Here is a 16,694-nt window from a genome sequence, read left to right on the forward strand (position 1 = left end):
AGGTGTTTCTCAGCCCTCAGGGATTCGCTCCCAGCCTCAGGTGTTCGCTCAGCTCAGGTGTCTCCCTCAAGCCTCAGAGTGTTTCCTCAGCTCAGGTAGTCACTCAGCTCAGGTGTTTTCCTCAGACCATCAGGTGTCTCCCTCAGCCTCAGGTGCTTTGCTCAGCTCAGGGTGTATCTCCTCAGCTCAGGTGTTTCCTCAGCCTCAGGTGTTCCCTCAGCCTCAGGATAGTTCGCTCAGCTCATGTGTTTCCCTCCGCCTCAGGTGTTTCATCAGCTCAGGTCTGTTCCCTCAGCCTAGGTGTTCGCTCAGCTCAGTGTTTCACTCAGACTCAGGTGTTCTCCTCAGCCTCAGGTGTTTCGCTCAGATAGGTGTTCCCTCAGATTCAGGGTTTCATCAGTCAGGTGGGGCCCTCAGCTCAGTTTTCCTCAGCCTCAGGTGGTCCCTCAGCCTCAGGTGTTTCCTCAGCCTCAGGTGTTTCCTCAGCTCAGGTGTTCCCTCAGCCTCAGGTGTTCCCTCAGCCTCAGGTGTTCCCTCAGCTCAGGTGTTTCCTCAGCTCAGGTGTTTCCTCAGCTCAGGTGTTCCCTCAGCTCAGGTGTTTCCTCAGCCTCAGGTGTTCCCTCAGCCTCAGGTGTTTGCTCAGCTCAGGTGTTTCCTCAGCCTCAGGTGTTTCCTCAGCTCAGGTGTTCCCTCAGCCTCAGGTGTTCGCTCAGCTCAGGTGTTCCCTCAGCTCAGGTGTTTCCTCAGCTCAGGTGTTCCCTCAGCTCAGGTGTTCCCTCAGCTCAGGTGTTTCCTCATCTCAGGTGTTTCCTCAGCTCAGGTGTTTCCTCAGCCCCGGTGTTTCCTCAGCTCAGGTGTTCCCTCAGCTCAGGTGGTCCCTCAGCTCAGGTGTTCCCTCAGCTCAGGTGGTCCCTCAGCCCCGGTGTTTCCTCAGCTCAGGTGTTTGCTCAGCTCAGGTGTCCCTCCGTGGTGTCTGCTGAAGTTCCCAAAGTGGTTCTGGCCTCAGGGAAGCTTCTGATGAACAAAGATTGAACCTCACATAATTAATAAAACTCCGGAAAGTATTTGTTCAGATTCCACAAAGCAAGAATTTCATCTTTTGCTTATGTACATTTTTCTCTTTTCTTTCATTACTTCAAAAAGCCTCCCTCTATCATGTGCCCAAATTAGGATGTTTGCCGGGCAGATAATCAACTGGGATTTGAGAGGCTTCTTAAACTCTTTCCATTTCAAGACGAGGATATTGGATTTAAATGCTCTGCTCTGGAACTTCCTCCAGCAAATCTACGAGGGGCAGGGGCTAGAAACCGAATCATGTCCAGGGAGCAGTGTGTCCCACAGAGCCGACTCAGCCGATAAGGCAGCCCCTGCCCAAAACAGGGTCTCACACAGTGCGTGGGCACACAGACACACAGACACACAGACACATAGACCACCCGACCTCACTTCTTAAAACCCAACTTCGGGAACACAATGGAGTTTTAATGCCTGAATACAAAGGGATTAAATCAGAACAAAGGACTATAACCCCCTCACGTGTAGCAGTTAGTTGTGAGGGCTGAAGTTATTTTTTCATTTTCTATTTTGCAAGGGAATAAAAGAACGGACTGGGGGAAAGCAAAAATAAATAGCGCCTTTGGTGCGGGTGATGGCTCTGCTCCCAGACAGCCACCTCCCTGTTGACTGGCACCCTGGAGGGCTCCTGGGCCCAGGGGAGGCCGGGGGTAGGGGTGGGGGGTGAGCGCCCATCCCCAGGCCCTTCCTACGGCAGCAGGGCCCCGGCCGCAGGGGTCAGGGGTCAGGGCGTCTCACCTATGCCCACGACCAGAAACCAGGGGAAAGTGTTCTCAAGGGAATGCACGCCGAGGCCCGCCCTGCGGACCCAGCCTGAGGCCGACTGCCCCGGGAGGCAGGAGGGTCACTGGACAGAGAAACAGTCCCGGGCAATGGCTTCTTGATAACGCAAGGCCAGATCCGGGGCCCCTGGTTTGGGTTTTGTACACTGATTAAACTCAGGGACGGTTCCACCAGAAGTTTGAGACAAAATGATAACTTGGAAAGAGCAAATGTTTTCAAGATCAGATCAGGAGATGGAAAGGATCAATAAAATAAAAAGAGAAAATCACATTAACAGGTGACAGAGAAGAAACAAATTTCTGCACTAATTTTTGCTGGAAAGAGTAGAATCACGAGGTCAGGAGGGGGCTGGAGACGAGCCAGGGGGGCGCAGGAGGAGGGAGGCAAACGGCCGCTCTTTCCTCCAGGGTCAGGCCTGAGGACTCAAAGCATTTCACGCCCCAGCAGAACCACAGAATACAAGCAACCAGCCGGAGGGTGGGAAGGAGGGGAGAGGACACGCAGAGCTTTGCAAGTGGCGTTAAGGAGTTGCCACCACGTTTCAGACCGGATAAAATCCTCTGAGCAGCACAGCTGGGGGGCCAGGATTCCCAGCGGGGCCCAGGGGTGGGGGCGCAGCACAAGGCCTGGGCTCCAGAGGCCGCTGGGGGAAGCAAGTGGGAGGGCCACGGCCGGGCAAGTGGGGGGCTCCTGGGGGCAGCCCCTAGGAAGACGCACCTGCTGCGGATCGTGCAGCCAGCGGTGGGCGCGGCATGGGTGGGGGGTTTCTCCCTGCCCCTCCTTAGAGAAGCCAGCCCCTTCCAGCTCCCCGCTGCCACCAGGGGCCCTGCAGGGCCGGACACCCCCCCAAGCCTCGCCCCCTCCCCGCGCCCCCTCCAGCCGGCCCTCCCACCCCTCCTTCTCCAGTGCCCGCCCCCCCCAGGCTCCTGGCAGCCCCCGAGGCCCTGGAGAAAGCGCTCCTCCTCCACCTCGGAGAGAGGTGAGGACCCGGAGCTTCCCCCCGGGAAGTGAGGGCACCGCACACGCTCAGTAAGAGCCACATACTCCCCCGGGGACCTGCTTCACTGGCAATACACTGAGTTTTGGATGCTCTTAACTATGGGCTGTTTCAGATCCTCCAAAACACACCCTTGTTTTTTTTAAAAAAAAGTACCTGTAGCTCCCTGCTGTGTTTATGCAGGTGGCTCCGTTCTGGCAGCTCAGCGGTGTTCCAGAATAAACCTCACATTCGTTCACATCATCGGAGCAGAGGGGGCCCTGCAGGGACAGAGGGAGGGCAGGTGCTCAGCGGCTTAGGGGGTCCTCATACGGGGTGTTTACGGATAGCACAGGGACAACAAGTAAGTCCTTGGCAAGCCAAACACCGCAGTACAGATGCTGAAAAGGACATTTATCTCCTGTCATCCTTCCTCCAGGAAGGGTCCCAAGACTGGGCCTCCCAAAGGCCAACCCCCCTCACCATGGGGCTGGGATACTGAAAGCAAAAGAAGGATGCCTGTCGGGAGCATTTTCACCTCTACTAGAACAGAGCAGGAAAATGCAAATTTATTTATTCACGTTAGCTTTGTTTCGTACTTTCCAGCACTGGACCGTCTAAATTAACACTAACAGAAAAGCCAGCCCTTCTTGTAGCTTCCCAGTGAGTGAGCCCCCAGGATGCTCAGTACCGGGAACTCGGGGGCTCAAGAGCCATAGGCTGTGCTCTGGGTACCGTGGTGCCACTGATTCCAACTGGGGAGGCCGCAGAGGCCTGGAAACTGGGTGGAGAAGGGGGTCTGCCTGGGAGAAGTCAAGAGTCGTCTCCGCTCACCTGAGACAGGTGACTCACCTTCCACTGAGGCGGGCAGATGCAAAAGAAGGCGTTGAGCAGGCCCAGGCAGGTGCCACCGTGCTGGCACGGGCTGCTGCTGCACACGCTTCGGTCAACGCTCTGGAAGGAGGGGAGGAGGGTGAGATGGGACTGTCAGGGCAGGTGCGGGGGTGTGCCCAAACCCCAGAAACCAGGGTCTCCCCCCAGACTTTAAATGGATGGCCTCGGATCTTCTTCAAATCAACTCTCTCATCTTGTTTGGTGGATAGGCAGTGTACATTTAAAAAATGAATTAAAAGTAACTAAAATATAATTGCTAAAAAAAAAAAAAAACTAATAGTGTTTGAGGTTAGGAAGGTGTGGGGACTCAGGGCCCAGGCACCTCCCCTCCATGGTGATTTCACGTAACCGCCAGCTTGACCGGGACAGAAGTTAAAAGTCATCAGAGGAGGAGCTCAGATGTCAGCACAGAGAGGAGTGCAATTTAGTTAGTCCCTTGGAGCAACTAATAGACAACCAGAAACAACTAACAAATGATCTGGAACAACTGCTGGGGACAACTGTGACTGCACATAATATACCAACCTGGATTGGGAGGAAAGGCTGAGATCGCAGCATAAAATCTGTAAGTAAAAACTGCGGACCCAAGCCGGGAGCCCCCTCCCCCACGGCAGGCTGAGCTGTAGGACCTCGCTGTGGGAGAAAGCAGCACTCCCGGAACAAGGGAATATGGCTCAGCCCAGCTCCAACTGGGGTTTCAATTAACAAATGTGGACTGCTGAATACAAGCTACAAACACAGACAAGCAGCAAAGTACCCTAAGGTCACTGCCAGTGGAGAGGAGGTGGGGCTGATGGAAAAAAAAAATTAAAAAAAAGAAGAAAAATACAGAGGCTTTTAGAGACTGACCTTAGAAAGACAAAAAACACCTGTGCCCCAGGAAAGGGAGCCCAAAAAACCGGGTGCTCTATCTGACTGATGGGTGAAACTGAGGGGCCATGGACTGACCCTGAAAGGGGGTTTTCTGTCTCTTTTTCTCTCTCTCAACCTGAGTGGCTCAGTGGAGCCTCAGCCATTTTCAGTTCAAAGCGCTCTGACCCAGACAGGGGTGCAGTTAATAGAGCCAGAGAGACAATGGAGTAATTCAAATGCAGAAGATAACTCCCTATAGGGTGTATCTTCCCTAAGAGGAAGGAGGTGGGGCCCAGCTCAAAGGCCTGACCTCCTTTCAGAACTTATACCCCAGGGCCTGGGGGAAAACAGTCAAAACAGAAACAACCTAAACTAAGAGTTAAATGGGCCACACCTCTTGGGATCATCAGGCTGTCAGGTGTCATCTGCTGGGCAGGTTAGGAAAAGCACAGTGGCTAGAGGCCTCACAGGGAAGTCTGTCAATCTTCTAAGACACACCCACAGGGAGACTTGACTCTGAATATAGCCCCACTCTGAGACCTGAACGTGTTCTGGTCTAGGAAAATATGATGGCAGTAACCAAAGAATTCAGATGTGTAGACAATCAGAAACTACAAATTACATTAGGAAAAAAGAAGATATGGTCCAAAGGAACAAACTTAGACTTCAATTAAGATACAGATGAGATACTGTTTCACTGTAATGAAACAATCAATTAAAGATTTTCAAAGAAATATGCTAAATCAAATCAAAAACCAAATCAACAATTTCAGGGAAGATATGGCAAAAGAGATGAAGGATATAAAGAAAACACTGGATGAACATAAGGTTGAAATTGAAAGTTTGAAAAAACTACTGGCAAAAATCTATGGAAATGAAAGGTACAACACAAGAGATGAAAGACACAATGGAGACACACAACGGCAGAGTTCAAGAGGCAGAAGAAAACACTCAGGAACTGGAGAACAAGACACCTGAAATCCTACATACAAAAGAACAGATAGGGAAAAGAACGGAAAAATATGAGCAATGTCTCAGGGAATTGAACAACAACATGAAATGCATGAATGTTCGTGTCATGGTGTCTCAGAAGGAGAAGAGAAGGGAAAAGGGGCAGAAGCAATAATAGAGGAAATAATCAATGAAAATTTCCCATCTCTTATGAAAGAAATAAAATTACAGATCCAAGAAGCACAGAATACAGCAAACAGAATATTATGCCAAGACACTTCATAATCAGATTACCAAACGTCAAAGACAAACAGAGAATCCTTAAAAGAGCAAGAGAAAAGCGACCTATGACATACAAAGGAAGCTTGATAAGACAATGTGTGGATTTCTCAGTAGAAACCATGGAGGCAAGAAGGAAGTGGTGTGATACTGAAAGAGAAAAAACGTCACCCAAGAATCCTATATCCAGCAAAATTATCTTTCAAATATGAGGGAGAGTTTAAAATATTCTCTGACAAACAAATGAGAGAGTTTGTGAACAAGATACCTGCTCTATAGAAAATACTAAAGGAGCATTACAGACTGATAGGAAAAGACAGGAGTGAGAGGTTTGGAACACAGTCTTGGGTGATGGTAGCACAGCAATGTAAGTACACTGAACAAAGATGACTGTGAGTATGGTTGAAAGAGGAAGATTAGGAGCATATGGGACACCAGAAGGAAAGAGGAAAGATAAAGACGCAGACTGTATAATTCAGTGAAACCTGGTGCTCAACAATTGTGATAAAAAATACAAATATGTTTTTACATGAGGGAGAACAAATGAATATCAACTTTGCAAGGTGTTAAAAATAGGGTGGTATTGGGGAAAAAATACAATCAATGCAAACTAGAAACTATAGTTAACAGAAACATTTTATTATGCTTCCTTTAATGTAACAAAGGCAATATAACAAAGCTAAATGCCTGTAAGAGGGGGACATAAGGGAGGAGTATAGGACTCTTGGCATTGGTGATGTTGTCTGCCTCTTTTATTCTACTTTAGTTTAATTCTATCTTTCCTTTTGTTGCTTTTTAGCTGTCATTTTTTCATTCTTTATCTTTTTCTTTTGTGTCTCTACCTTCTTTGACTCTTCCTCCTTCTTTGTCGAAGAAATGGAGATGTCCTTATATAGATAGTGGTGATGGTGGTGAATACATAAATATGTGACTATACAGGGAACCATTGATTGTTTACTTGGGATGGAATGTATGGTGTGTGAACAAAACTGTCTTTAAAAAAAATGGATTTATGAAGAAAGCTTGAGGGCACTATATTGCGTGAAATAAGTCAGACACAAAAGGACAAATATTGTATGGTCTCACTGACATGAACTAAATATACTATGTAAACTCATAGACATGAAATATAAATTACCAGGATACAGAATGAGGCTAAAAAATGGGGAGCAGTTGCTTATTATGAGCAGAATGTTCAACTAGGTTGAACTTAAGTGTTTGGAAATGGACAGAGGTGACGGTAGCATGTTATTGTGAGAATAACTAACAGTGCTGAATGGTGTGTGAATGTGGTGGAAAGGGGAAGCTTAGAGTTATGTATGTCACCAGAAGGGAAGTTGTTAAAATATGGGAATGTATGAAACAGTGAATCTTGTGGTGGACAGTGTCTGTGATCAACTGTACAAATATTAGAAATCTCTTTCATGAACTAGAACAAATGTATGACACGCTAACTAGAAGTTAATAATAGACGGGTGAATAGGGAGAGAATATACCTATTGCAAACTGTGTACTAGAGTTATTAGTATTTTAACATTCATTCATCAACAGCAACAAATGTACTATACCAATACTATGAGTCAGTAATGGAGGGTGGGGGGTGGGTAGGAGTATGGGAGGATTTGAGTTTTCTTTTCTGGTCTTTCTTTCTTTTCTGGAATAATGGATGCACAGCTGTATGATGGTACTGTGGCAATTGATTGTGCACTTTTGATGACTGTATGGTATGTGAACAATCTCAATAACATTGAATTAAAAAAAAAAGTCATCAGACCTCCCAGGGGGTGGGGGTGTAAACAAAGCATGGAAACTCCCCTCCCCTGATCACTCTTGATAACAACAGCCTTTTGTCACAAGACCCTGTCAAAACTCTGCTCTCACACCCTCCCTGTCCTAACCCTTAGGAACCACCCCAGCACACCCTGCTTTTGCAGAGCGCTAACTTCCATCTTTGCTAGCCACTGCCATGGAACAAATAATCTCCTGTAAGTCAGTCCTATTAAACTCATGTCTGACTCTGTGCCTGGCATGTTCTCCAGTCTAGGGGTTATGCTGGGTTAGAACAGAAGGAAATAGTGAAAATTAGAGCAGAGAGAAATGAAAGAGAGAATAGAATAACAATAGAGAGAATCAACAAAACAAAAGTTGGTTTTTTGAAAAGATCAATAAAAGCAACAAAAGAAAAAGAGAGAAAATAAATAACTAAAATCAGGAATGACACTAGGAATATTACTACCAAACTTAGGAGAAATAAAAAGGATTATAAGAGGATGCTTATGAACATTTATAAGGCAACAAATTAGAAAACCTAGATGAAGTGGACAAATTCATAGAAACAAGCAAATTGCCTAATCTGGTGCAAGAAGAAATAGAAAATCTTAAAAGACCTAACAAGTAAAGAGATTGAATCAGTAATTGAAAACCCCCCAGAAAGAAAAGTCCAATATCAGATGGTTTCACTGCTGAATTCCACCAAATGTTAAAAGAAGACATAACACCAGTCCTTTTCAAAGTCTTCCAGAAAAATAGAAGACAAGGAATTACTTCCAAGCTCATTCTATGAGGCCAGCAATACTCTCATACAAAAGACAAAGACAGCACAAGGAAAGAAAATTTCAGATCAATATCCCATACAAATATAAATACAAAAATCTCCTGCCCCCCAAATATGGCAAACCAAATCCAACAGCACTTTAAAAGGATTATGCACCATGAGGAAGTGGGATTTATTCCAGGAATGTGAGGATCGTTCAACATAAGAAAATCAATGTAACACACCACCTTAATAGAGTTGTGCCAGTTTGAATGTATTGTGTCCCCAAATGCCATTATCTTTGATGTAGTCTTGTGGGGTGGATGTTTTGGTGCTGATTAGATTTGCTTGGAATGTGCCCCACCCAGCTGTGGGTGATGACTCTGATGAGATACTCCCATGGAGGCATGGCACCACCCATTTGGGGTGGGCCTTGATCAGTGGAGCCATATAAATGGGCTGACTCAAAGAGAAGGAACTCAGTGCAGCTGTGAGTGACGTTTTGAAGAGGAGCAAGCTTGCTAGAGAGGAACATCCTGGGAGAAAGCCATTTTGAAACCAGAACTTTGGAACAGACGCCAGCCACGTGCCTTCCCAGCTAACAGAGGTTTTCCGGACGCCATTGGCCATCCTCCAGTGAAGGTACCCGATTACTGATGTGTTACCTTGGACACTTTATGGCCTTAAAGCTGTAACTGTGTAGCCAAATAAACCCCCTTTTTATAAAAGCCAATCCATTTCTGGTGTTTTGCATTCCGCAGCATTAGCAAACTAGAACAAGAGTCAAGGGAAAAAAACCACATGATCACCTCAATTGATGTAGAAAAGGCATTTGAGAAAATCCAACATTCTTTCATGATAAAAACACTCAGAAAACTAGGACTAGAAGGACACTTTCTCAACATGATAAAGGGAATTTATGAAAAACCCACAGTAAATCTCATACTCAATGGTGAAACTCTGAAAGCTTACCCCCACAATGAGGAATATGACAGGGATGCTGTCCCACTGTTATCCTACATTGTTCTGGATGTCCTGGCCAGAGCAGTCAGGCAAGAGAAAGAAATAAAAGGCATCCAAGTTGGAAAGGAAGAAGGCAAATTATCCCTATTCACAAATGACATGATGCTATATGGAGAAAATCCCAAAGAATCTATAAGAAAGCTAAGAAAGCTACAAGAATTGATAAATGAAGCAGCAAAGTTGTAGGATCCAAGATAAACAAGCAGAAGTCAGTTGGGTTCCTATACAATAGTAATGAACAATCTGAAAAGGAAATCAAGAAAACAATCCCATTTACAATAGCATCTAAAAGAACCAAATACCTATGAATAAATTTAACCAGGAGGTAAAACAGTTATACCCTGAAGACTACAAAACATTTCTGAAAGAAACAAAAGAAACCAAAGAAGACCTAAATAAATGGAAGACATACCACGTTCATGGATTGGAAGACTTAATATTGTTAATATGCCTATTCTGCCTGAAGAAATCTACAAATTCAATGCAATGCCTACCAAAATTCCAGTAGCCTTTCTTTTCCCAATTGGAAAAGCTGATCCTAATTCATGTGGAATTGCAAGGGACCCCAAATAGACAAAATCATGTTGAAAAAGAACAAAGATGGAAGACTCACACTGCGGGACACTGATTACGTGCTTCAACTTGGCGGGCCTGGGCTGGGGGACCGGATCCACCCCTGGGGAGGGTAGTGGGTACGGGTGACAGCGCCCTCCACAGCCCCCCGGGCCTGGGAAAGTGAGGCCGGAGGCAGGCCCCATTTCCTCACCCAAAATACCACTGTTAGGGGAGGCTTGCCGGAGGGAACCGCCTTTTCCCCACCCCCTTATCTTGCCCGGACACTCCCCGTTGCCAGTGCAACTCCCATCACCACCGGTGCGCATACATTGTTGCCGGACACCGTTACGGGAGCAACTCTCGCCCCTTTTCAATCAACCTCTGCGCCCTCTCAGAACCAATCCAAGCCTTTAACCCTTACAGCTACCCCGCCCTCTTAATGCCCGATATAAGCTTGTACTCTCCCCTAATAAACTCTCTTGGTTTCATCACCCTAAAAGAACCGTGTCCCGCCTGTTCCTTTTTCGCCGCCCTCCATACTTTGCACGCCCCCCGCCGGGGACCTGGCCAAGTCCCCCGCCTCGCCTTCACCTCCGGGAAAGAGCCCCCGCCGCCGGTATCCTCCGAGCGATCCTGAGAGCCTAGGATTTAGCAACCGGCCGCCACCCTCCCCCAGACGAGTCAACTGCGACCGCATCACACTTCCTGATTTCAAATCTTACTACAAAGCTACAGTAATTAAAACAGTGTGGTACTGGCTTAAGGACAGAAATATAGACCAACAGAACAGGACTGAGAGACCAGGGTTAAAACCACACATCTGTGGCCAGTTGATTTTCAACAAAATGCCAAGTCCATTCAATGAGGAAAAAGTGGTTTCTTCAACAGATGGTGCTGGGTCACCGGGAAATCCACATGAAAAGAATGGATGTGGACCCCTCCCTCCCACAACACACTCAAGATTAATTCAAACTGGATCAAAGACCTAAATATAAGAAACAAAAACTATAAAATTCTTGCAAGAAAATAAAGGGTAATATCTTTAGTACCTTGTAGTAGGCAATGGATTTTTACATTTTATACCAAAAGCACAAGCAACAAAATAAAAAATAGATAAAATTTTCATCAAAACAAATACTTTTGTGCATCAAAGGATGTAATCAAGGAAGTAAAAAGACAGCCTACAGAATGGGATAAAATATATAGAAACCATATATCTGATAAGTGTTTCATATCCAAAATATATGAAGATTTCCTACAACTCAACAACAAAAAGACAACCCAATTTTTAAAAGGGTCAGGGATTTCAATGGACATTTCTTCAAAGATTATACTCAAATAGCCAATAACTATATAAAAAGTTGCACAACATTATCAGCCATTAGAGAAATGCAAACTAAAACTACAATGAGATACCACTTACCACTCTCTAGAATGGCTATGATTTAAAAAAAAAAAAAAAACTGAAACAACAAGTGTTGGCAAGGATACGGAGAAACAGGAACCCTGTACATTGCTGGTGGGAATGCAAAATGGTAAAATGGTGCAGCCGCTGTGGAAAACAGTTTGTCAGTTCCTCCAAAAATTAAACACGTAACTACCGTATTACCCAGTGACCCTACTGCTGGGTACATACCCCAAAGAACTGAAAGCAGGGACTCGCACAGCTATTTGCACACGGATGTTCACAGCAGCATTATTCACAACTGCCAAAAGGTGGAAGCAACTCCAGTGCCCACCAACGGATAAACAAAACGTGGTCTACCCATAGAGCAGAGTAGTTTTGAGCCGTAAAAAGAAGTGAAGTGCCGGGACATGGAAATAAGCCAGGCACAAAAGGACAAGTACTGTACGATTTCTCTTGTGGGAAATACTTAGAATCAGCAAATTCAGAGACAGAAAGCAGACAGTGGTGAGCAAGTGTGGCGGGGGTGGGGGACAGGAAGTTACTCTAAATGAGTGTGAGTGTTTATTTAGGATGACAAAAATAGCCTGGAAACAGTGGTGAAAGTTACACAGTATTGTCGATGTAATTAATGTCAAGAATTGTCCACTTAAAATGGAGAAAATGATTTTTATGTTGTGTATATTTTCCCACAATTAAAAATAAAAAAATTAAAATGCAAAAAAACACACAAAAAAAACAAAAAACCTAAACATCGTTGAGGTTAGCCTTCGTGGTGTAGTCCTTGACTACTTACTCGCTCTGAAGCCTGGAGAGGGGGCTGGGGGAGACCCTCACTCTGACTTTTGGAAAGGGGCCTTCAGCTGTGAAACACGCGTCACTGGACAAGCGGGAAGGCTCCTGGGGCAGGGAAGACCCGGCTGCAGCAAGAACGTGAAACGAGCTTTCCGGTCCCTTCCCTGCTCCTGGGTTCCAGCCCCTTTCCCTGCCCCTTGTCCAGGGCAAGGACGGTGCACCCAACACCCCCAGCCCCTCCTCTGAAATGGGGGTTAGGGGACCCTCCCTTGGGTTCACATGAACCTTCTAGAACTGCCTTTCCCCACCCAGCCAGGGTGGGCTCCCCAGCGTCCCCTGCCAGGTCTACTCTTGAAGAGGAGCAGAGAAAACGTCTTGAGGACAAGCCCTCATGCACGGAGAGCCGTTCTGCTAATCCCACCTACCACAGTCTACTCTGATTTAAAACACTAAGACCAGGGCGAATCTCCCACGATCCGTCCTTCTGTCATTCGGGGTCTGTCCCTCCGTCTCACAGTGAAGTGGGAGCCTGGGGGTGCTCCTTCACAGACGGGCCACCAGCGGCGGCTCCTTCTGGACTCCATCTGTCCCTGATTCTGTCTGTCCAGCTCTGGGTGGAGACCCTCTCATCCTGTTGTAGGAGCGGCCGCGAAGCCCTGGGGGCTCTTCCCTGTGCAGAAGCACCTGCTGGGACCGTGGCCAGACCTGACCGTGACCTGACTGTGACCTGACCGTGACCTGACCATGACCTGTGACCTGACCGTGACCTGGCCGTGACCTGACTGTGACCTGACCGTGACCTGACCGTGACCTGACCGAGGCCGGACCTGACCGTGACCTGACTGTGACCTGACCATGACCTGTGACCTGACCGTGACCTGGCCGTGACCTGACTGTGACCTGACCGTGACCTGACCGTGACCTGACCAAGGCCGGACCTGACCGTGACCTGACCGTGACCTGACTGACCTGACCGTGGCCGGACCTGACCGTGACCTGACCGTGACCTGACTGACCTGACCGTGGCCGGACCTGACCGTGACCTGACTGTGACCTGACCGAGGCCGGACCTGACCTGTGACCTAACCATGACCTGGCCGTGACCTGACCGTGACCTGACCGTGACCTGACCGTGGCCGGACCTGACCGTGACCTGACCGTGACCTGACCGAGGCCGGACCTGACCGTGACCTGACCGTGACCTGACCGTGGCCGGACCTGACCGTGACCTGACCGTGACCTGACCGAGGCCGGACCTGACTGTGACCTGACCGTGACCTGACCGAGGCCGGACCTGACCGTGACCTGGCCGTGACCTGACCGTGACCTGACCGTGACCTGGCCGTGACCTGACCGTGACCTGACCGTGACCTGACCGTGGCCGGACCTGACCGTGACCTGACCGTGACCTGACCGAGGCCGGACCTGACCGTGACCTGACCGTGACCTGACCGAGGCCGGACCTGACCGTGACCTGGCCGTGACCTGACCGTGACCTGACCGTGACCTGGCCGTGACCTGACCATGACCTCACCGTGACCTGACCGTGGCCGGACCTGACCGTGACCTGACCGTGACCTGACCGAGGCCGGACCTGACCGTGACCTGGCCGTGACCTGACCGTGACCTGACCGTGACCTGGCCGTGACCTGACCATGACCTCACCGTGACCTGACTGTGGCTGGACCTGACCGTGACCTGACCGTGACCTGACCGTGACTGCCGCGCCCCGGAGGGCAGGACCCTACCCGGGCTGGACACTCAGGGCCTGCGTCACGGTCGCCAGCCCTCCGGGGGGACAGCCCCGGCCGCCCCGCGCCTCTGCTCTGCACCCAGAGGCTCCGCCGCGAGGGGGACCGGCCGCGGGGCCCTCCGCACACTGCGCCCCTCTTCTGCGGTCACAGGAGGGAGGTGCCCCCAGCGCAGGCGAGCCCGAGGGCATCGTGTGGCGAGGGAAGGACGGGCAGCGCGTGATCTCCCCTCTCTGGAGCCCGGGAGGAAGCAAGTTCCCAGAGCCAGGGCAGAGCAGGGAGCCGGGGTGGGGCCGGGCGGGGTCTGGGGGTTATTGCCAGCGAGTGCGGGCTCGGGTAGGGGTGTCTGGAAAGAGAAGTGGTGAAAATGTGTATTGTCCCTGCACTTGACGCCAAGGGCTGCTCACCTAAAATGGTCAAATGATTTCTATGTTACGTAGATTTTAGCAAAATTTAAAGTAAATTAATTTTAAAAAGAAACAAGGCACTGATGGATGCTGTAATACAGATGAACCCCGAAAACTCTGTGCTAAGTGGAAGGAGCCAGGCCCTAAGGACAAATACCGTCTGATTTTACTTAAATGAAATATCTAGAATAAGCACGTTCACAGAGAACAGAACAGGGGTCTCCCAGACGGGGAGGGAAATGGGGGGCTGCTGCCAAACAGTGGGGGGAAGAGTTTCCGTTTTCGGTGAGGACGAAGCTGCAGTAGCAGAAGGTGGGGATGGCCTCACGGGCCTGTGGCAGTGGTCGCCACTGAACTGTACACCTCCAGTGACTAAAATGGCAAACGCTGTATCTCATATATGTTAGCACAATAAAAAAAACATACCCCCCACCAAAAAAGAAAATTCCGAGAGCCGCCGGAGTCCTGGAGTGGGGTCGCCCCGGCCCCCCACCGTGGGCACCTCCCGGGTCGGGGGTCTCGTCCGGGAAAGGCTGGGGCAGGGATGCGGGTCTCACCTGCAGCAGGCTCTGGAGTCGCCGCTCCAGGTCCACGAGCTGCGGGGAGGGGCGGCGATTAGGGGGCGGGGGGCGCTCCCTGGGGCACAGCCCCCACCCGCCAGCCCCTTCCTCCATTCCTCCCCCAGCTCCCCTCCGGGTCCACCGACCCCTTCCCGTCCAGCCCCCCCACTCCCCCAGCCTGGCCACCCTGGGCCTGCAGCCCCCACCGGGGCTGGGTCCTTGCAGGACATCCGGACTTCCAGAGGCCCCCCGGGCCGAACGTGCCTGCAGAGCCGGATCCGCAAGGCCGGCGAGCCGGGAGGGTGCAGACATACCTGGGAACTGAGCTGATGGAGCTGCCCAGAGATATTCCGAGGCAGGCCGCTTGCACTCATCGTTAAATCTGCAATATCTTCTTTGTTTTTCCTGATCTAATTGTTTTTTTTTAAGAATTAAAAAAAAGGAGAATGCTAATGAAAAGCTCATGTGCATCTTACAGGAAAGGGGTTAACTGCATTAAAACCTTGAGTCATATTCTATGTAAGCACTGAATCCTACCTGTCATTAAAAGTCCCAAAACAATGCCATGTAGAACACACTTGGGACTAAAATAACCTTGACATAAGCCCACGACCTTTGGCACTTATAACAGGTCAAGGTGTCTCCAGTTGCGTTTCCCACGACAGATCCCAGCTTGCTGGGAAGCCGGGCGGGAGGCAGGACTTGGGTTTTGGGTCTTGGCCTCGTGTCCCTGCCTCTGCAGGAGAGGCCCCCGGGGGCAGCACTGGGGGTGCCTGGGGGGCTCCTGGGGGCGCTCAGGATTGGGGGGTGCCTGGGGGGCTCTCGGGGCGGCTTCTCAGGTGGGCCTGAGGCCCGAGGCGCCGACCCCCTCCCGGCTGCCCCCTGCCCCGCTCTGACTGACCTGTGGGGGCCCAGTGAGCCCACCCCCACCCCGGCCTCCGGGGGCGGCTGCTCCAACCCCGGGGCACTGGAAAGGACACCCCGAGGGCGCCCGGCGTTACCTGCTGTAAACAGTCGCTGAGGTCATCGTTGTTTAACTTAATTCTCCCCAGGGATCCAGTTCTAAATTCAATGTTTTGGGCAGAACCAGTGAGAAACACTAAATTTCCCCTCTCTGCAGTCATGCGAGGCCTGAAAAATTCAAACCAGAGAACGCAGAGTAATTACCGCGGCTTTTAAGCCCAAAGTTCAAAGCTCCTCGCTGATCACCTGGACACTCACTGAACACCTGGCTTTGGGGTCCACTTGGCCCCACAGCCCCCGCCTTGGCGCCCTGGGCCTGTCTGAAGGACAGAGGACATGGCGTCTGGGCATAAGGCCACCCAGTCCCTCCTCAGCACCCTGGTTTTCCCCGGGACCCCGCGCCCTCACCGGGTTCCGAGTGAGACCCGAGCCCCCTTGTCCACTTACGGCTGGAGGTCGGCGCCCCTCCCCTGCGGCTGCAGCCCGGGTCCCGCGGCCTCCCCGTCGGGTCCTGCAGAGGCCAGGAGGGCCAGCACGCCCCAGAGCCAAGGCGAGGCCATGGCCCCAGCACAGCCCACAGGCCCCAGTCCCCCTCGGTGCCGTCCTCCGGCGATCTCGGGGCTCCAGGACTCTTCAAGGCGTCAGAGGGCAAAAGCCACCGCGGAGATGCGCAGCTTAATCATTATCTGCGTGACCTTTGAAACAGCCGCCAGAGCCTGCGGAGGAAGTGGCTCCCGCGGAGCTGAACTGCGTGCTCAGCTCCACGACCTTGAGGGGCCCGAGCCCGCGAGGCGGGGACCAGGGGAAGGAAGACGTGGGAGACGGGGGGTGGCTGCTGGGAAAACCCGCTGCAGAGAGGACGGGGAGCTCACTTCTAGGCTCCTTGACTGCAC

General features: G+C 50.3%; 1 protein-coding gene across 1 annotated transcript in view; it reads right to left on the reverse strand.

Moving 5' to 3' along the window:
* Nucleotides 1–16,441, reverse strand: part of CUBN (cubilin) — a 260,630-nt gene extending 244,189 nt beyond the window's left edge. Inside the window, exons 1-8 of the mRNA XM_037837374.1 lie at nt 16,249–16,441; nt 15,840–15,969; nt 15,153–15,248; nt 14,836–14,874; nt 3,686–3,787; nt 3,011–3,114; nt 2,575–2,683; nt 1,813–1,897 (exon numbers count right to left, since the gene is read on the reverse strand). Coding sequence (XP_037693302.1) covers nt 1,813–1,897; nt 2,575–2,683; nt 3,011–3,114; nt 3,686–3,787; nt 14,836–14,874; nt 15,153–15,248; nt 15,840–15,969; nt 16,249–16,361 — 778 coding nt within the window. The 5' untranslated portion in view covers nt 16,362–16,441. The remainder of the gene's footprint in view (nt 1–1,812; nt 1,898–2,574; nt 2,684–3,010; nt 3,115–3,685; nt 3,788–14,835; nt 14,875–15,152; nt 15,249–15,839; nt 15,970–16,248) is intronic.
* Between the last annotated feature and the right edge of the window lie 253 nt (nt 16,442–16,694).

Source organism: Choloepus didactylus, chromosome 5 (genome assembly GCF_015220235.1).
Source record: "Choloepus didactylus isolate mChoDid1 chromosome 5, mChoDid1.pri, whole genome shotgun sequence".
In the NCBI taxonomy this organism is placed as follows: domain Eukaryota; kingdom Metazoa; phylum Chordata; class Mammalia; order Pilosa; family Megalonychidae; genus Choloepus; species Choloepus didactylus.